The sequence below is a fragment of the Camelina sativa genome, chromosome 11 (assembly GCF_030686135.1).
Source record: "Camelina sativa cultivar CO46 ecotype springtype chromosome 11, ASM3068613v1".
Classification (NCBI taxonomy): Eukaryota; Viridiplantae; Streptophyta; class Magnoliopsida; order Brassicales; family Brassicaceae; genus Camelina; species Camelina sativa.
Window position 1 is genome coordinate 46,145,888 of NC_141890.1, and position 20,555 is coordinate 46,166,442.

Here is a 20,555-nt window from a genome sequence, read left to right on the forward strand (position 1 = left end):
GTTACGTTTATATATGATTTTATTTCACAACGACGACGCAGTGAGAGGAAAAACCTAAGAACCCTAGAATCAAAACTGGGCTTTAAATAATGGGCCCTCTACAAAGCCCATTAAAGAGCTCTTTTTGTCTTTTTAATCTCGTTTTGCTTGTAGGCGTTCATTAAAACTAAGGAGAGATCCAGAGAGCAGTGTCTTACTTCAACTCATGGCTTCTCTCCATAACAACTTGGTAAGCAGATGTAATTTCTTGTATTGTCTAAGAATGATTTGAGTCGAGGAGGATATGCCTTTAGACAAACTTTTTTGTTGTTTGTTTGTTACATACACTTCAGAAATATATCAAGTAGTAGTAGACTCATTTAATTATAGGATGAAAATCAACAAAATTTCCTCAAAAATTAGAGGGGAATAAACAAGTTATGTGGTAAATTCGCTCTTAAACAGAGCCTTATTAGTTATTATTACCTACCAACTTTTACAGTTTGGGTTTTGAAACAGCAGAAGCAAAAGAGAAGAGAAAAAGGTCAGAGCTTTATGCCAGAGTGAATGGCGACAACTCCACCAACAAGGTTCTCGTACTCCACCTTCTCAAATCCTGCGTCTGCGATCATCGAAGCAAATTTCTCCTGCACTCATTTCATACATCTAGTGATTACAAAACATGCCCAAAACCAAAAACGTCTTATAGAACAGACATAACCTGATCACACACGATGCTCATATAATCAATGGCTATCATAACTTAAAACTGATCTTCTTACTGGAATCTAACAGAACCTTTAGCTATATTATTGATCATGGTACGTTGTTACTAATGGTTTTGAAGAAGCCCACATGTTAAAACTTAAAAGTTATCTTCTAAAATGAATCTCACACAACCTTTAACTAAAGATTTGAGCATGGCATTTTATTACTAATGTTCTTGAAGAAACCAACAAGTTGAAACATCATATGACGACTACACTATTTTATACAAATCTTCCAAGCAGTGCAGCAAAATAACGAAAACACAGGAAAACTAAGCTCAAAACTGTGTGTAATTACTAATTATGCGATATTTTAAGAAAGGTAACAAAAGGGTGAATATTTGAACCTGAGGGGGAAACCGACGAACGCTCTCAACCAAGTACTGATAAGATTCCTTGTCCCCGGCGATTAGTTCCCCTAAGTGTGGGATGACCTGGAAAGAATACAGATCGTATCTGCAACACAAGAAACAAAGTGAGATTATCAAAGAAACAAAAAAGACTTCGGTACTTACTTCCACAACATCGAAACTTACAGATTTTTGAAAATCGGAATGTCTACATGGCTGAGCTCAAGGCACAAGAATCTTCCACCCCGTTTTAGTACCCTAACAGTGTGAAGAGTTTTACAAGGTTATACACAAACGCTGTAACAGGAAAACACACCTGAATCGAAGAGGGTGTAATTATTTGTAGTAGGTACCTATAAGCCTCAGCTAGAGCCTTTTCAATGTGTGTGACGTTCCTTATTCCAAATGCAATAGTGTATCCATCCATTGAATTATTATCGAAACTCAAGGCTTCTGCATTTCCTTCAACCCATACGAGCGACTTGTTATCTCTTAGACCTGTTCAAGATAGCAAAGGAAGCCTGAGCCCACACATACATAGAAAAACTATAGAGGAAAAAAAGAGGATACAAAATTGATGCACAAAGAATGCTAATGTCTCACCTCTCTCAGCAGCTCGTTGTTTTCCAACGTTTAACATATTAGGATTAATGTCACATACGTATATCTGAGTCTCTTCAAGAGAAGCCTCATCAACTTTCTGTAATGCTCTTCGTTTGACACTGTAAATAGCATCATAGATCCTAAACGCAACATCACCTGCGTAATACAACCAATATCTATGAAATTTTCAATTATAAGATGTATGGATTCGTGATCAGAGACAGCAAAATTCTATGTTTAATTGTTTCGACCTGTTCCACCGGCCACATCAAGATGCTTCATCCCTGCAAACGGACTCAGCTTACCAACAAGTCTGAAATCACAAGCCACTCAAAAGTTTCAATTTTTACACAAAAAGCAATTCTTAACGCTGGTGATATAAAAGTATCACAGAGTCTAACCTTTCCTTCCATAGCCTATGCAAGCCACCGCTCATCACATCATTCATAATATCATAACTCGAAGCTACATTGGTGAAAACGTTACCAACCAATTTGCTTTTATCTTCTTCCTTAACTTCTTGAAACCCTGAAAAATCAAAAACACTAAAATTTAAACTCCCACTGTAAAACTCAAAGAGAGATCACAATCTAGAATACCAAAGAACCAAATCAAGAGAAGAAAGGATAGATCTTTAAAAGAGTAGTGATACCGAAACTTGTGGCATGAGAATGAAGCGAAGCAACAAAGGAACGGTGATTCAAAATCCTGCTCCCGAGCCTCCTGCTTACTGATCGAAGTGCCATAGCTCCTTATATTGAATCAGAAATTACGGTCTTGGACGGAGAATTGTTTTGGTTCCGCGAACGAGGAAGACGAAATCGTAGGAGCAGAGATGAAAGAGAGAAAGAGATAGAGCTATAATAAACTCACCTGCGACTGCGACTTCGGTGAGGAGACGAACTCGTTAGTGCATTTTGTTAATTGAGCTCACGATTTTTTTTTTAATACTATATATATATATATATATATATTTTTTTTTAATTCAAAGAGAAATAAACATTTCAATCTACAAATTCTTTGTTAATTTTTTTTAAAGAGATTAATAAATATTGGATTAAAAATTAAATTATTTATCTCTCTGAATTTGCAAATTTTTCGAAGTGAGAAACCTGAAAAAGCGGGAAGAAGTCTTCACCACAAAGTTCGTTTTTTTTTATTTTTCTCGGATCATCACATTTTTCATTTTCCTTTTTACCATTTTTTTCTTCTTTCTCACAAACTAAACTATGAACGCATCATTATACGTTTTTCTTCTTTGATCTGTTAAAAAAAGGTATAAGCTTCATGCATGTGTGTTCTTCTTATGTACTTCTTATAATCGTCCAGCTTTGTTTTCATTTTTGTGATTTTTATGTGCCTCTGATTCAAATCTTGATGAATTCCATCTCTGGTATTTGAGTTTACTACATGTTCGTATTGAATTATTTGAACGCGTTTGTGGTGAGACTTTTTCTTCTTGTTATTGGTTTTTTTTGCTTGCGATATCTCCTCTGTTCCTGTGGCTTTCGCTTGAACATTCGCAGCTTTTTTTGAGGATCAGGGGGTATCTTTTTTATGTTTTGGTTTGTTGAGTTGACGGTAAATAATGTTTGCGGTTTACAATGGTTGTTTCCAACGATTCTAGTACCTACAACATTGTACCATGCATTTCAATAGCTTTCTACTTTTCTTTTCAAGTACATTGTGTAGTATATCAGAGTTTCTCGGTTTGTTTGCTTGTTAGATATTGAGAAGAACCTCTTTGTTTCTCTTTTTTTGGAAATCTGCATTTTCAACCTCCTCCGAGTTTGAATTAAAAGTGTTGATTCATAGTCATTAACTATCTTCCAGGTTTGGTTTGTTTATTGGAAATTTAGAAGCTGGGGAGAGTTTAAGATTTGCACAAAACCAGAATGACGTTTTCCATGAGAGATTTGGATCAGACTCTCCAAGGAGCTGGCCAGAAATCGTAACCTTCTCATTTTTTTGTGTTTCCATTTCAAGTCCTTGCTGTATTGCTTTTGATTCATCTCTTCTTTATTTTTGTTAATTGTATTTACAGCGGGATTGAGATATGGCGTATCGAGAACTTCAAACCTGTCACTGTTCCAAATGAGTCTCATGGTAAATTTTTCACCGGGGATTCCTATATAGTCTTAAAGGTTGGTAGTCTTTCTTGTTTCTCCCTTGGTTTAATCCTATATAGTTTCTTAATAGTTTCTAAAACCTTGTTATCTATCTCATACCAGACCACAGCGTTAAGAAGTGGTTCCTTGCATCACGATATCCACTACTGGCTCGGTAAAGATTCCAGTCAGGTAACAGTCTCTTCATATTCTTGTTTCTCTGTGCATATTCTTCAATGAATTAGATTCATGGTGGTGTTTTGATGAAAACAGGATGAAGCAGGTGCTGTCGCCATCATGACAGTTGAATTAGATTCAGCTTTAGGTGGGCGTGCTGTTCAGTACCGAGAAGTACAGGGTCACGAAACGGAGAAGTTTCTTTCCTACTTCAAACCTTGCATAATACCTCAAGAAGGTGGAGTTGCGTCCGGGTTCAACCACGTAAAACCTGAGGAGCATCAGACACGTCTGTACATCTGCAAAGGCAAACATGTCGTTCGCGTAAAAGAGGCAAGTCAATTAATAATGTCTTGTAGTTTTTTCCTCTTCTACTGGTCCTTTATGGTTTTCATCTTGGTATGCATTCTTTTTCTCATTCACAGGTTCCGTTTGTTCGATCGACTCTCAACCACGAAGACGTTTTCATTCTTGATACAGAGTCTAAAATTTTTCAATTCAATGGTTCTAAGTCGAGTATTCAAGAAAGAGCAAAAGCTCTTGAGGTTGTTCAGTACATTAAAGACACTTACCATGATGGAAAGTGTGATATCGCAGCTGTTGGTAAGTGAACTAAACCGTCAAAAACAATAGAGCCTAAGATTTTATACCAACTATATTGAGTGTAATGTGTTTTTTCCTTTGTTGTAGAGGATGGGAGGATGATGGCTGATGCTGAAGCTGGAGAGTTTTGGGGTTTGTTTGGTGGGTTTGCTCCGCTTCCTAAGAAAGCAGCAGTCAATGATGACGCAACCGCTGAATCTGATGGGATCAAACTCTTCAGGTGGAACATCTTTGATCTTAAGAGAACTTTTCTCGTAATTGACCAAATACTGCAACAGATAATTATGTTCTGACTTGAGACATTGTTTTGGTCTTTCAAGTGTTGAAAAGGGAAAGACAGAACCCGTAGAGGCTGAATCTTTGGAGAAAGAGCTTCTGGACACTAACAAATGTTATATTCTCGATTGCGGTCTTGAAATGTTCGTTTGGAAGGGAAGAAATACTTCAATTGACCAAAGAAAGAACGCAAGTGAAACTGCAGATGTAACTTTCTTCTCATGCACCCAAGCAGTAGTTTTGTTTATGGGTTTTCTTCACTGTTACATTGTCATTTTTTATTTTGTCAGGAGTTTTTCCGTTCTTCTGAACGGCCAAAATCAAACCTAGTCAGTGTGATGGAAGGGTATGAAACAGTGATGTTCCGATCGAAGTTTGATTCATGGCCAGCTTCAAGTACCATGACTGAGCCCCAGCAAGGCAGGGGCAAAGTCGCAGGTTTAGTATACTAGTACTATCCACATCGATCAAATTGCTCAGAGTTTTAAACTTTCAATTATGAGATACTTTACTCTGTTTGTCTTTTCGCCAGCTCTTTTGCAACGGCAAGGAGTTAACGTTGAAGGCCTGGTTAAGACTTCTTCTACTTCTAAAGATGAACCAAAGCCATACATTGACTGCACAGGAAATCTCCAGGTAGTGAATATGTCTTAGTGTATACCGGCATTTATGTATTCGAATAAGTGAACATAATCAATACATAGTCTTTTTGATACACGTTTGGTGATCGCATGTCTATATCCCTTCTGATTGCTAACTATGAAAATTTTCAGGTCTGGCGAATCAATCATGAAGAAAAGATCCTTCTCGAAGCAGCGGAGCAGACAAAGTTCTACAGCGGAGATTGTTATATATTCCGGTACTCATATCCCGGAGAAGACAGAGAGGAACATTTAGTGGGTACTTGGTTTGGAAAGCAAAGCATCGAGGTAAACTTATCTACATACTGTATAACTTTTTACTCTCTATGTGTGCTAATTGATGATGATATATATAGGACGACAGAGCATCTGCCATTTCCATGGCAAGCAAGATGGTTGAATCCATGAAGTTTATGCCGGCTCAGGTGCTTCTTCCTGTTTTTTCTTGTTATAGATTTAAGGTGAATATTTTCGTTTTGGATACAACTTTATCAGTCTTATTTGGTGCAGGCTCGTATTTACGAGGGAAAGGAACCAATTCAGTTTTTTGTGATCATGCAAAGCTTCATCACATTCAAGGTCTAATATCTAAGTTTTTTCTTCAGGTTTTATTTTGGTAGGTTTGAAGTAATATTTATCACAATCTCTAGAAAAATGTTTTTTTTCGTCTCAGGGTGGTCTAAGTGATGCTTTCAAAAAGTACATAGCAGAGAACGAAATCCCTGATACTACTTATGATGCAGAAGGTGTTGCGTTGTTTCGGGTTCAAGGTTCTGGACCCGAGAACATGCAAGCCATACAGATAGAGGCGGTATGTGTATTATAAACCATTATTAAACAGCTTTTATATTGGTAATTCAAATAATTATCTGGTTCCAACAGGTTTCCACAGGATTAAATTCTTCACACTGTTATATATTACATGGCGATTCTACTGTTTTCACTTGGTGTGGCAATCTAACTTCCTCGGATGATCAAGAACTTATGGAGAGAATGTTGGATTTGATTAAGGTAATCAGTTAATGAGCTTTGTTTCTGCATTTCAGAACGTACCTCTCAGATCTCACTTATGCTGGAACCTCTGATTCTTGGTTTTTTCTGTTTTGTACAGCCAAATGAACCCACTAAGGCACATAAAGAAGGTTCAGAGTCCGAACAGTTTTGGGAAATATTAGGAGGAAAATCAGAATATCCGAGCCAGAAGATCAAAATGGATGAAGAAAGTGATCCTCATCTATTCTCTTGCACATTCTCAAACGGTAAAACCATTTTGCAACATCTGTTCCCGTTCCGGGGTTTTGGGTTTTCACTTCAACTTTTAACAATTCAATAAGTAACTGTTCTGAACTTGTACTTGATGGTTTTTCCCGGTTTGATTTTCCGGTGATACTCTGCGGATGTTGCTATCTTTACCAGACGATCTGAAGGTAGGATATGGTTTTCATTTTTATGAGGCACGTTTATGATATGATCTCACATTTCTGAATTGAGGTTCTTCTTTCTATGCCCGTATAGGTTACAGAGATCTTCAACTTCACTCAAGATGATTTGATGACTGAAGATATCTTCATACTTGATTGTCACACTGAGATCTTTGCCTGGGTAGGACAACAGGTTGACTCCAAGAAAAAACCACAAGTTTTAGCCATTGGAGAGGTACTTTAAAGATCCATTCAACTAGATTAACGTACAAAACTGCATACTAGTTCTTATAGATCCTTGGCTTCATTGTCTTCCCCAACAGAAATTCATCAAGCATGATTTCCTCCTAGAGAAACTAGCAAGTGAAACACCGATATATATTGTAACGGAAGGAAACGAACCTCCATTTTTCACTCGGTTCTTCACCTGGGACTCTTCTAAATCCAGAGTAAGTGAAACTTCTCTCTCTCTGTCTCTCTCTCCATACTTGCTTCAAATTCTCTCCTCGGAATCTAACTCGTACTAAGTGATAAAACTGGTTCTTGCAGATGCATGGAGACTCTTTCCAGAGAAAGCTTGCGATCCTGACAAACAAAGGAAAACCGCTTCTAGATGTAAAAGCTTTAACTCATTTTATTTAAATCAATCTTGATTCTATTTTGATCTTGTGTCCTTTCTTTGCTCAGAAACCTAAAAGGAGAGTCCCTGTATATAGCAGCAGGTCCGCTGTTCCAGACAAATCACAGCCTCGGTCCAGAAGTATGACCTTTAGTCCAGACAGGGCCCGCGTGAGGGGACGGTCTCCAGCTTTCAATGCACTTGCAGCAAACTTTGAGAGCGTAAACATAAGAAACCAATCAACTCCACCACCTATGGTTAGCCCAATGATCCGGAAGCTATACCCGAAATCTCTTGCCCCAGACCTCTCAAAGATGGCTCCTAAATCTGCGGCTATAGCTGCTCGTACAGCGCTTTTCGAAAAATCTCCACCTACTTCTCAAGAAGCACCTACTAGCCCCAGTTCTGAAGGTATACAGCAAAAACAAAACTTCTTCATATTTGAACCCCAAACTATCAATTAGGTGAATATAAGTTGAGATCTTGAGCTCACCCTTTTTTGATCGTTTCTGATGTGTGAAGCTGCAGACCAAGCAGAGGCACCAAAACCGACATCAGAGACGAACGAGGAAGAAGCAATGAGCAGCATTCACGAAGATTCAAAAGAAGACGAAGCAGAAGAAGAGAGCAACCTCCCTACTTTCCCATACGAACGCCTCAAAATCGACTCAGAGGATCCTGTTTCAGATATCGACCTCACTAGAAGAGAGGTCAGGTTCCTTAAAACACATATTATATAACATTCGTGTATTGGGTTTGTATTTAAAAGAGGTGAGTTTGGTGTTTTTGTTGCAGGCGTACTTGACTTTATCAGAGTTCAAGGAGAAATTTGAGATGACAAAGAATGAGTTTTATAAACTGCCTAAATGGAAACAAAACAAGCTGAAAATGTCTGTTAGTCTCTTCTGAACACACTCGTCTTTCATGAACTCAGTCTTCTTCTCCCTCATCTTTAACCCAGAAACCCCGTAAGTGTTTCGCCTTTATCTCATTTTGGTGTAATCTTACACCTATTTGATGGATAAGACCGGTTTAGATTTTGTAAAATCTTTCTTCCTATTGTCTGTTTTTGCAGTTCAAGAAAAAAACACAAAGAGGGCAATCATTTTTGAGCTGCTTACGAATAATCAGATACAAAATTCGTATATTCTCTATATTTACTTGTAATATACAGTATTCAAATTTTCTTAAATTGATACTTAGGATTTTTTATTTGTTTTGGTCTCACCGAGCTATGTCTGGCTGTGAGATTCTTTTTATTTTTTCCCTGGCCTTGATTTTTCCTCTGTTCTTTTTTGGGCAAACCTCTGTTCCTTATTACACAGTATATTATTGAATAACCAATGTAAATTAAATCTTATCTTTAATCATGTTATATATATTATATGGTCGTCATTCGTCAGTTTTCTTCATTAATCCATAATATATTAAAAAATAATGAAAAGTCTACAAAATAAAAAAATAAAAAAAATAGAATACTAAACATAACGCAGTCGTGAAAGAGAGAACGGTTCTAACAAAAACGGCAAAAAAAAAAAAAAAAAAAAAAAAGATAAAGAGAAAGAAGAGTAGCAACGACGATATATACGGGGAATCTCAGGATCTCGATCCTGTTTTTGGTTTTTCTACTTTCAGTACTCTCCATGGCGACGGAGCGTCATCCTTTTGAGCTCGCTAAAGGCACCAATGGCCTTGATAAGATCATCCTCCGCGAGTCTCGCGGCCGCTCTGCCGAGGTAATATATTTTCCCCTTCCCTCCCCTCGTGACGCCGCTGCTCTTTCTCTGTTTTCACTGTTGAATTGTTGTGATCTGTGATTTTAGATCAAAATCGATTTTGTACGTATGAATTATTGATTTGTAAAATATCTCTTTCTTAGATCCTTGTGTGGGTTTTAGTTGTAGTGTAATTGAGTTCTGTATTTGTTTATGTAAACGGATGAACCGGATCTGCGTGTTTATTATCGATGAAGGATGTGTAGATGCTTAGTGTAGTAATCTATGAATCTGTTGCTGTTTTCACAGAGGTGAATTGTATTTTTTTTGAGTGTGAGCTTGATCTCTATCTTGTTTTTTCTGGAACGGTTGCAGATATACTTGTATGGTAGTCATGTGACTTCTTGGAAGAATGAGAACGGAGAGGAGTTACTTCACCTCAGTAGCAAGGTACTCCTGATCTTTACCAATCTTCCACTTCATTCAATAATTGAGTTTCTTGTTGACGAAATGGGACATTTGGTTCATTGATAATTGTTTTCAACTTAGTTAGAGATGATATTTGGTACCTTAAGAAGTTCAGTTCGATTGCTAAACATTTATGTATCTTATGTTGTTTCTCTGGTTATTTGTGTCTCTATAATGCAAAAGCGAGGTTTTTCTTTCTTTTTGTCTAGCATGATTGGCTCAAGGAGTTTATGTAAGATTTGGGAAAATCTTTGCCTAAATTTGGTTATTTACACTGATCAATATGTAAAAAAGAAAACATCTTAACTTCATTTTTAGCTTAAATTCTTAAAGAAGCATGTAATTTGTGAAAGAATAGACAACATTTTACTTGGAAGTCTAGTAATTTACTCATACTAGAACAGTCTTTCTTACCCGGCTATCTGTGTACGTAAGCTACAAAGTTACAAACAATAGATATCTGAAACCGTGAGTTATGAACTGTGCAGGCCATATTCAAGCCCCCGAAACCAATTCGTGGAGGGATTCCACTATGTTTTCCTCAAGTAAGTGCCTATTTGTTTGTTTCGTCGTTTCAGAGTTCATTATGCTGATGAAATACTGATTTTTGTGTGTGCAGTTCAGTAACTTTGGTACACTTGAATCACATGGGTTTGCTAGAAATAGGATCTGGGAAATTGATGCTAGCCCGCCTCCTTTGCCATCGAATTCTTGTTCTAATGCTTTTGTTGACCTGATCCTAAGGCCAACTGAAGACGATCTGAAGATCTGGCCTCACAAGTAAGATTTTTCAAAAACTCATTCTCTATATTTTCTCAACAATTTGCTTGTATTTAACTAAAAATATTTGGTGTGTCCATTTCAGTTTTGAGTTGAGGCTGAGGGTAGCCTTGGGGACTGAAGGAGAATTAACTCTGACATCTCGCATTAGAAACACGAACTCTGATGGAAAGCCGTTTACATTCACATTTGCTTATCACACCTATTTCTCTGTCTCAGACATCAGGTAAATCTCATTGCATAAATTTCTTTACTTCTGTTTCAAGAAGATTTGGAGTATTAATAAAGATTTTGTAATATGCTTATATGCATTGGTTTTTCTTGTGTTCAGTGAAGTACGGGTTGAAGGATTGGAAACCTTGGATTATCTTGACAACTTAAAGAACAGAGAACGATTTACCGAACAAGGCGATGCAATAACTTTTGAATCTGAAGTAAGTTTTCTATTCCTATCTCTCCTTTCTGAAATATCTTTTGTGTCTAGTATCATCACCACTCATAACTAAACACTTGTTACTTGGTGAAAAACAATAGATTGACAAGATTTATCTAAGCACGCCTACAAAGATTGCCATTTTGGACCATGAGAAAAAGAGGACTTTTGTTATTCGCAAGGACGGGCTTGCTGACGCTGGTAAGATTCGCATTGAGATCAGAATCTGAGTTTTTTTTTTAATATGACTGAATCATTTGATAATCATCTTTCAGTGGTGTGGAATCCTTGGGATAAGAAATCAAAGACGATCTCTGACTTGGGAGATGAAGACTATAAGCATTTTCTTTGTGTGGAAGCTGCAGCTATCGAGAGACCGATCACATTGAAACCCGGTGAAGAATGGAAGGGAAGACTCGAACTCTCAGCAGTTCCTTCTAGTTACTCCAGTGGACAGCTTGACCCCAAGAAAGTCCTCGAGTGACTCTCTCAGACTCCAAAAACATCATACTTCTCTTCTCTTTAATTGCAGGTAACTTCAGCTTACTCTTGGCCATTTAGATTCTTCGTGAGCACATACAAATCTTTCGTTTTGGTTTTCATATTCTGTCATTTTAATAGTGTAGAACTTTTTCTTATGATTTTGTCGCTACTTTATAGTGTAAATAAAGTTTACATTTGTTTGTACAGTACTATAAAAACCAAGTGAAGGGAGGAGGAGTTGAAGATCATCGGATATACTATATAATGAAACTGAGATTGAATAAAATTGTTGCTCAATGCTTCTTAGTTCTCTTTTGTAACCACAAACATTAACGATTTGAGGATCAAGACAAGAGACTTTGCACCGGAAATTTTCCAATCGTTAAAATGTCGGTTACTTATATACTTCACGATCAATTCGTTTACTAATACTAGTAATATAGGTTGACTAATCAGCTGGATTGTGACGTTGGGATATGTCTTGAATTTAGATGTTAAGCGAACTAAAAAAACCCGGCCTGGTCTTATTCAACTTCTAACATTTGTGGGTTAAACGTAATGCGCTAATAAAGTTTGCTCGTTACAAAAGGTTTTGGATAGGTTGTTCGTATTTATTTGGTTGGTGTAAGAGTTAAAAACTAGTGAAATAAAATGATAAAATAAATAATATCAACAAAGGAAGTGAATTCTGACCCCAAGTCCTTAAAAGTTAAAGATCTCAAGATCTGATCAGGATCTAAGAAACCATGATTTTTTTGGATCTTTAACCTTGAGTACATAGGATCTAAGTGAAAATTGATGTCTCTGTCCTGAGTTGATACACCAACTTTGTCTAAATCACAACAAATGAGCATTAACTTCAACATTAGCATTAAGAAAATATTTTATAGACTTATAGTTGCAAAAGTTAATGGGTTGATATGGACATCAAGATAGAAGTAAACGAGTAGTACTAACTCGAGAGATCAAGTACAAAATCAAAAGGACGATAGGACGATATTTTACAATTACATCTATAACAAAGATACTGTTATGTGAAAACGAAAATTCATTACAATAAATAAAATAAGTAATAACCATAACGAAAAAAAAAAAAAGAATGAGCATTTTTTTGGATCCACACAAGATTACATCTGGCTCGAACAGCAAGAGATTCCCTGACTTTTACATTAAAAATTAATTTTATATAAAAATAATTAACTAATGGTGGGTTTTTGTCGTTAATGCTTTTCATTGGTTACAAAGCCATCATATTCTGAATCCGATTCATTGTATGTGGGAGCTGAAGTGAAGTTGTCCTTATTAGTTTCGTCATTGTAATTTTACTAAAATAAATATATAAAAAACAATACTATTAAACTATACTATACTCTCCATAGTAAACATTGTACTCATTTAAGTACTGCATATGTAATATCCAAATATGCTTAATTTGTCCTAAGATCAAATTGGGATGAAAAGTTGAAAACTAAGGTTTTCGATTAGTAAAATTATAGAATAACATAATGATTACAATCAAAAAATCATATAAATAAACAAAGATAGTTTAATTTTTAGTATTATGTTTAGAAAAACTGTAGGATCAAAAAAAAAACTGTAGGATCATTTTCAACATATTAAGGATATCATTTTTTCCCAAAATTGTAATTTCAAATTTCGTTTTCGGCTGTACTATATATAAGATGTAAAGTACAAAATAATAATCTAATTAGAAAAAAAAAAGCAGAAAGTATCTAGTAGTAGTAGCTAGTGAAGATAAGCTAAAGCTAAATCTAATAGTCGAGTGACAAGTGGAAAAACTTGCACTTGAAAAAAAAAAATTAAAATAAAACCCACATGAGACATGACGAAGGCCCATTTTTATCTGTTCAGGTATCCGACACGTGGCTTATAATAAGACCCACAATCGCTTGAGAAAAAAAAACCTTAATGATGTCGTAATTATCTAAATTTGTTATTTACTCTTTTTGTCTCACATGTCTTAGAGAAGATTTATTGTCTCTGTTTTAAATATTTTAAATACAAAAATAAGTGAAAAAATAAAAAAATAGAAAAAATGTCAGAAAAATAAATTATCTCATGACCAAAAATAATAATAAAAAATTATAAAGAAAAAAGTAAATAATAAATTAATTACACATACATTGTCTTAGTATGTGTGCAAAATCCTAAACATCAAATTATTAGAGAGAGAAGGAGTATTTATCTTAAAATGTTTGTTTTTGTAAATATGACAATTTTCAGTCCGATCTACACTAATCTTCGGCCGGATCTTATAAATATAAAATATTAATCTTAAGCTCTAAAACTAATTACTAATACGCAAAAATAAGTATGTCGGTATGTAAGTGATAACACTGAACTGTGTTCGATTTCAATTTGGAAACAAAACTCGTTACTTGAATTCTCAACTTCTGTTCTGACATGTGATAAGTTTGTGAAAGAAAAATAAAACTGTTGTCAATAATCCTATCCATTCCTAGGATTAGTCACTGCTGGCTTTTGGATTTTCATTTGTTAGAAATATATGGCTCCAATGCTAATAATAACAAACAAATCAAAATGTAATTATTCTGTATATATTTAAATAATTAGTCTGATCATAATCTACACACAAAAAAATAACAAAAAAATAAAAACAAATAAATAAGGATGTGTGTATAGTCACTATAGTGGGGTAGAACAAAGGACCCATAGTGTACGTTAGAAAGGCTACAACGCGTGCTTACTCTTTTTATTATTTAAATTTTATAAAATCCCAAATCTGTTTTTTATAACTCTTTGCTTCCACATGCCGTCACTTCACTTTTAACTCCCTTATTATTATTTCTCTTTTTTTTTTTTTTTTTTTTTCTCTTTTTACATTATATATTCACGTATTAATAATTTAATATCATACTAGTAAATACTAAATACTATACTACTATGACCAAATCACCATTTGTTTATTTTTTTACCGTTTTTACTTTTGTGATTAGTTTCATGACATACATATATCATAAAGTCATTGTATGACCAATATATCTACTACTTTTGATTTTAGAAAGCAAAATATTGTTAAGTCTCGGTCAATCCAAATGCATTTTTCGTGTGCTACTTTATTTATTGTTAACGAATGATTTCAAAGTTATTTAATTTCGTTCTTTCTTTTCTCTTTTTGGTTGTTGATGGCTATGAATTTCTTGTAAAAAAAAGTTAATTATTTTTAAGTATTACAGCAATAAATCATATTACGACCTACCAAACAAATTGTTATTCATATATATATATATATATATATAGCACCCATATCTTTTGTTATTGGTTTGTTTTTATAATATTGTCTAACATACGGCGGACAAAAAATGATATGATTTTCTCTGATCCATTATTTTTCATTAAACCACGTATAATACAATCAGAATTGTTAGGTAAAGCTAATAATATGAGTTATTTAACAAACCAAAAAGCTGAAAAGGAGGTTAAGAAAAGTAATGAATATAGTATAAAACATTTATCTGCAACGAATATAAATTATTTACATACAAAACATTGCAAGTATTGATCGGTATATATATAAACTATAAAGAATAAACAGACAAATAATTCATGTGATTAGTACCATTCGAAATTTAGATGTTGACCTCCAGATCCAAACTTTGGAACTCTAAAAAAATCTGATTTTATTAACATAAGCCAATAAAAACAATTATCGTGTCGGTAATTAGTGCTAAATATTGTACTTGAGATCATATCATGTTTGGTTTGAGTTAATTATTCTAAATTACTCCTTTGAGCTTTCCTCCTTGCTTCTCGTCTCACATGGCCCCCGCCTAATCCAGCCAACTCTTCTTGTTCTCTACAATAATTAGATTATATATTAGTGTCTTACTAATTATCAAATTTAATAACATACCCATGCATCCGCGAAAGGAATCATTTGATTTTTCTATTACAATATATAGTTTTCTTAATCGTTTGAATTGTTTAATATTGATATACACTAATCTTTTTGGGATCTGGGTTTAAGGACGGTAATAGCAAACCACGATCGATGAGAGTTGTTTCTTAATGCACCGGCAATTAGTTGAAAGATTGGTTAGATCTATGAACTCTCTAAAATAAAAATATTATTATAATACAGTATATTTTTCACTTATCCGATTGCTATTAATTAGGTTTCGCTTAAAACATATTTTAGCATCGTTACTCGTTTAGCCGTATACTATAATGTATTGGTGAGCATGAGACAAAAACATATATTAGTAATATTGTATACTATTTCAAGCATAATTACGATACGTCGGTGCGTAGTCGAAGCCCCATGTTAGCACCAGATTTCTTTGAGAGGAGAAAACGAAACAAGTAGAAGACAAGCAACATTACAAATACATATATATAAATATTTCTTCCAGTTATTATAAAACTTTAAAATGCCACTTAAATCATGTGCTGACAATTTCTTTTAAGAAGGTTGTTATATAATTTGGAATTTTATTCCTCTTTTATCATTGGCCATATATAACATTTAAAACAAAATTAAAACGAATCATTTTTAAATATCAACTTTAAGTTGTTAACGGTTAATAATTTAGATCACTATTTGGTAATCTAAGGACGACTCATATCGGTTACCGATCAGTCTTAAATTGTATGCAACATGACGTGCATATCTTTGTGGACGCAAATTTATCACCAACCTATAAACGTATTTGCTGTTGTTTCACCCAATTCAGTTTTGAAAACGACAAAGTCTAAATTAAATTGTTATTCAGTCAATCAGTATATAAAATTGCTATAACAAGTGATATAGTACTATAAGAGGATCTAACTATGAAACTTGGTGTCAGATAAAATCGATAATCATGGGATTTTTGGGTATGGTTGGATAACACCCAGTACGGATGATGATGATGATGATGATGATGATGATGAATATATACGTTTTAATATACATATTGATATAAAGAATTATGTGTAGAAAGGGGGAATCATTTGAATTTCTAAAAATTATACAGAAAACAAAAACGCCATTATTTTGTAACATAAAAAGATAGAAGCTTTGTCTTCAATTGGTTGTTAATATAATACTTTTTTAATATGGTTACATGCATATCTTGATCATGTCCAGTGAGGACTTGTCTGGAATAAATCGGCTAAAAAATCACATTTTTTTTGTTCATCATTTGTCCAAATCCTCTTGATCTTCTCAATTTTATATTATATCAACACATCCAATTATCTCACACTCCCACTTACTTATATTAAAAAATAATATATACATACATAATATACAGAATCTACTTTCATAAGACTTAGGATTTAACATGTTATCAATAATACCTTAATATATGTACACTCTTAACATGATAACTTATCTATCTTTGAGTTAAAACTACAACATGGTAAAGATTTCGCTTATTTCACATAGTGGCATATGTATAAAATACACAATATTTATATAAAAAATACATATTATTAGTAAATCCACAATATATTTATATAAAAATGCAGTTATTGTTTTGTCTGTCTGTTAGAGAGAGAACAATTAGATGGACATAAAAAAGCTAAGCATATGAAAACTCTCAGCTTTTTCCTTGCCTCCTTCCTTCACAAATATCACCAGCCTGTCAAAATTTAGCCTTTTAAAACTATTTAACTTCCATCTTTATATATTATTTGTTTATTAATCCTTATTTAGTTTAAGCATTTCCTTAGCTGTGAATTCCCATTATCCCTCTCTCATTCTCTCCCCCCCCCCCCCCCCTCTCTCTCTATGTATCTCTCTGTCTCTTCTTCCACAGAGTTTTTATTCCAATACTGATTGTTGAAAAAATTCTGTAGTAATCTCTCAGCTTTTGGATTATTTTTTTCTGTTATGCTTTGGAGCAAGTTGGTAGATAAAGCATATATAGTAGTTAAGGAAAGTGTGAGTCTTATGTGAGTTTTGTGGCATGAGCATAGAACATGTGATCAATGAGCTTCTTTGGAGAGAATCACAGCTTGGCCACTCTTCTTTTCAGGTAATTTCTATATAAATTTTATTTCTATGGGTGTTTTTCTGATTCACTGGATAAAGGTGATGAACTATATATAGAAAGGGTTGCTATATATGTATGTGTGTGTTTTTTGTATGTCCATGAATCAATATACCAACTGTAATGAATCAGATTCTGTATTTATGTCCGTGTACGAAAAAAAGGTCATACATTGGGCTCTCAAGTTGGCTTAACTTTTCAATACCTCCGTGAAGAAGAATATAGTTAACAATCAAATTGTGATAGCGATATAGATATTTTGTTTACATATACTTGCGTGCGCATGTATACACATACATATATAGTATTATTATTTATAACATGAATCGTCGTTATCTTTTAGCCAAATTATTGTTCTTGTCTTATCCTATTGGGTATCTGATTTGGTTCTCTACAAATATAGATACATAGACATGATCTTCTCATGTCTTCATGTCCTTGGAAGCGTGTGTATACATGTAATGTAAGTAGCTACTAGCTATAAGTACATGTGTCATATAAAAATATTATTTGTTTATATGATTTATGTGTAGACAAATTTTTTAAAAACATCCCAGCAAACAAGGTTAAGTGGAAATTTAGGTGATACAGTCCTCTTCACATGAATACTAGAACATAATGAACGATGTGACTGTGACCAATCTATATATATTACATTCTGGCTATAAATTCCTATTATTTTATTTAAATAGACAAAAACTTAGGTGATAATACAGTCTTCTGGTATGATCATCAATCTAGACTACATAGTAAAAATTCCTATTTGTTGATATTAAATTGAAAGCTCGACTAGTGTTTTTTGTTCCCTTTTTTTTCCCATGTCTCTATCTATTTTATATTTAATCATTTTTTTTCATATTCTAAAAACTCATGCTTATCCAAAAAAAAGAAAAGGAAAACAAAAATATCAACAACTTGCTTTTTTTTTCGTCCTTTGAAATCTTCACCACTTTTTTTTTTTTTTTTTTTTTTTTTTTTTTTTTTTTTTGCAATTTCACAACGCTAATCATTCTATTTTAAACTTTAGTAGTGAAAATGATATTATTGTACTATATCACACCAATTGTTTTACCAATTTTAAAATCTAAAATATTATATATGAATAACTTATTCCGTAAAGTTATATTTTCACATCACGTTTTTTTTATAGATAATAATGAGTACTATACAACAAATAATAATTAGAAATTTTTGCATTGGTCATGCAAGTAAATAAATGGAAAATCAGTTTTCATTAAAGAAACAAGTATTGTACGATTAACTTATTGGTAGGACAAGCCGTGTCTAATGTTATTCATGATGGCACTACTTAGATACTGACATGTGAAGTATGCAGCTTGGTTTAAATGTATTATTTGTTCAAACTTCAAAGTTTATAATATTACATTTGAAATAACGTATGAATTATATCACTTATTTTTGTTTGGAATGAGTAAATAAGGTAACAAACAAACAAAATTCAATTGACATAAATAAACAAAAAAATTGTTTAGTCATTTTCAATTCAAAAATGGGTAGATCTTCTACTTCTATGATCACTAACAACAAATTTCAAAAATGAATACCAATAATTTGTGGTGTATAACATGTTCTATCCATTGGTTTGGTAATCAGAAAGACATTTTGATTCGTTTTTTTTTAATACTTTGGCTTTGAGACAAAACACCATGAGAGAGAATCTAGTCAAATATAAAAGTGTGTCCCACTAGTCAACCTTCTTTTGTCTACAAACCCTTCACTTCAAAAACTAGTGGCTTCTGACGATTACTCCATCAGGATCATATCACATGTATACACACACAATCACATATATACAATCTAAGTGTATTAGGGTTCCTTTTTATGTGTTTATCAACTATCAAATGGTTATGAAGTTGTGTGAATCTACGTTTCAGGCATGGGAACAAAGACGGGTGAGCGAATTAGGACGAACCCCCTTGGCTTAAAGAGTGTTGATCGCAGTGGTTTCATCAGTTTTGGCGTTAATGGTCGAGGAAAATCGTCAAAGGATACGTTGACTGACGACAAAGAAGAGGAGCAAGGAGGCGTTTCTATTATTAGGTCAATGGATAGGTTTCTTGAAAAGCAAAATGCTGAATCGATCAGACATACAATGCAAGCTCAAGAAGATACTTTTAAGCAACAGGTACGTTATACTTGCATATATATGCATCATTTATATGGATTTGGTGGTTTTGGTGTTTTATAATTGTTTCAAAGTAACCAAACTAAAAAAGTAAATCTAGTAATGGATCATCTTGGAATTGGAATTTTCATTCATTTTGTTAATTTCAGCCTGGTTTGGACCAATATAGACTATCACATGAAACATACCAATTTTTAACTTGTTGATGATGGTAACTAGCTATGCATATAACAAAGTGATAATCGCAGGTACGAGAGCTACATAGAGTATATAATACACAGAAAATGATGATGAATCAACTCAAACATAGAAGCCAATATTGGACTGTCGACAACAACAAAGACCAAACCGGTTCAAGAGAGAGAACCGGAAGTTGTTCAGGCATAGACCTCGAAAATGTGGTTAGAGCAACACAAACGACGACGGATCATATCGAAGAGAGCGAACTAGAATTGACACTGAGCATCGGATTGTCTTCTTCATCAACTACTATGACGACGACGACGAACAAGGACATGGACTACTCGTCGACGACGTCGTTGAGATCATCATCGGATAATTGTAATAATCAGAGCAATAAAAATAATAATAACAGTAATAATAACCAAGAAAGTAGCGGACCAAACACGCCTATGAGCAGCTCAAGTACGACGTCGTTGGATCGAGAGAAGAAGAGACCTCATTGGCTTTTTCAAGGACTTAGTATTAACCGAACCTCTTCTTGATTTTTGTTAATTCACTGACCTTTTCTTTTCTTCTTCTTCTTCACCTTCTTCTCATTTTTTGTTTACTTGTATCTGATTTCTTAGTATTGTTCTTACTACCAGATTTACTGATTTCACATTTAGCTCAAATTATCTTTCTTCGTTAGCACTGATAAACCATTGAAAAAATAAAATTATGTGTTGCTTAAGAATCTATATTCATTTGCTTCTGGACCTCAATGAGGTCATACATTGAGATGGAAAG

General features: G+C 34.0%; 4 protein-coding genes and 1 long non-coding RNA gene across 11 annotated transcripts; 3 read left to right on the forward strand and 2 right to left on the reverse strand.

Moving 5' to 3' along the window:
* Positions 1 to 335: 335 nt before the first annotated feature.
* On the reverse strand, positions 336 to 2,712 carry LOC104726283 (2-methoxy-6-polyprenyl-1,4-benzoquinol methylase, mitochondrial-like). 2 transcript variants are annotated; one of them, XM_010445109.3, is made up of 9 exons: positions 2,573 to 2,700; positions 2,352 to 2,450; positions 2,101 to 2,227; positions 1,951 to 2,012; positions 1,700 to 1,855; positions 1,450 to 1,594; positions 1,283 to 1,354; positions 1,094 to 1,202; positions 336 to 626 (listed from the first exon to the last, which is right to left on the reverse strand). In XM_010445109.3, the coding sequence occupies exons 2-9, from the start codon at positions 2,443 to 2,445 to the stop codon at positions 525 to 527; spliced, it is 867 nt and encodes a 288-aa protein (XP_010443411.1). In that variant the 5' UTR covers positions 2,446 to 2,450; positions 2,573 to 2,700; the 3' UTR covers positions 336 to 524. The 2 variants fall into 2 exon arrangements, with proteins under 2 accessions (XP_010443411.1, XP_087330377.1); XM_087474251.1 differs by having other exon boundaries at positions 2,352 to 2,712.
* Positions 2,470 to 8,923, forward strand: LOC104726284 (villin-5). 5 transcript variants are annotated; one of them, XM_019232933.2, is made up of 24 exons: positions 2,836 to 2,975; positions 3,533 to 3,650; positions 3,744 to 3,843; positions 3,931 to 3,999; positions 4,081 to 4,317; positions 4,410 to 4,587; positions 4,675 to 4,807; positions 4,908 to 5,070; positions 5,154 to 5,301; positions 5,396 to 5,499; positions 5,637 to 5,792; positions 5,861 to 5,929; positions 6,015 to 6,083; positions 6,178 to 6,315; positions 6,387 to 6,515; positions 6,616 to 6,763; positions 6,921 to 6,931; positions 7,020 to 7,160; positions 7,249 to 7,374; positions 7,475 to 7,540; positions 7,613 to 7,955; positions 8,067 to 8,254; positions 8,340 to 8,512; positions 8,620 to 8,904. In XM_019232933.2, the coding sequence occupies exons 2-23, from the start codon at positions 3,595 to 3,597 to the stop codon at positions 8,451 to 8,453; spliced, it is 2,886 nt and encodes a 961-aa protein (XP_019088478.1). In that variant the 5' UTR covers positions 2,836 to 2,975; positions 3,533 to 3,594; the 3' UTR covers positions 8,454 to 8,512; positions 8,620 to 8,904. The 5 variants fall into 5 exon arrangements, with proteins under 5 accessions (XP_087330375.1, XP_087330376.1, XP_019088478.1 ...); XM_087474249.1 differs by lacking the exons at positions 2,836 to 2,975; positions 6,921 to 6,931 and adding an exon at positions 2,470 to 2,589 and having other exon boundaries at positions 8,620 to 8,923; XM_087474250.1 differs by lacking the exons at positions 2,836 to 2,975; positions 6,921 to 6,931 and adding an exon at positions 2,470 to 2,589 and having other exon boundaries at positions 8,073 to 8,254; positions 8,620 to 8,923.
* Positions 6,335 to 8,573, reverse strand: LOC147935497 (uncharacterized). The gene is made up of 2 exons (XR_015571932.1): positions 8,038 to 8,573; positions 6,335 to 7,949 (listed from the first exon to the last, which is right to left on the reverse strand). It is a non-coding gene; the product is annotated as an uncharacterized LOC147935497 (long non-coding RNA).
* A 16-nt stretch (positions 8,924 to 8,939) lies between the features above and the next one.
* LOC104761810 (putative glucose-6-phosphate 1-epimerase) lies at positions 8,940 to 11,794 on the forward strand. Its single transcript, XM_010484940.3, has 9 exons — positions 8,940 to 9,280; positions 9,635 to 9,709; positions 10,216 to 10,272; positions 10,347 to 10,507; positions 10,593 to 10,733; positions 10,839 to 10,941; positions 11,042 to 11,141; positions 11,216 to 11,472; positions 11,631 to 11,794. Exons 1-8 carry the CDS (start codon positions 9,188 to 9,190, stop codon positions 11,422 to 11,424), a joined length of 939 nt encoding a protein of 312 aa, XP_010483242.2. The 5' UTR covers positions 8,940 to 9,187; the 3' UTR covers positions 11,425 to 11,472; positions 11,631 to 11,794.
* A 5,097-nt stretch (positions 11,795 to 16,891) lies between these two features.
* Positions 16,892 to 20,440, forward strand: LOC104726287 (uncharacterized). 2 transcript variants are annotated; one of them, XM_010445116.3, is made up of 3 exons: positions 16,892 to 17,425; positions 19,336 to 19,586; positions 19,835 to 20,440. In XM_010445116.3, the coding sequence occupies exons 2-3, from the start codon at positions 19,338 to 19,340 to the stop codon at positions 20,309 to 20,311; spliced, it is 726 nt and encodes a 241-aa protein (XP_010443418.2). In that variant the 5' UTR covers positions 16,892 to 17,425; positions 19,336 to 19,337; the 3' UTR covers positions 20,312 to 20,440. The 2 variants fall into 2 exon arrangements, with proteins under 2 accessions (XP_010443418.2, XP_087330378.1); XM_087474252.1 differs by lacking the exon at positions 16,892 to 17,425 and adding an exon at positions 17,849 to 17,903.
* Positions 20,441 to 20,555: the final 115 nt, after the last annotated feature.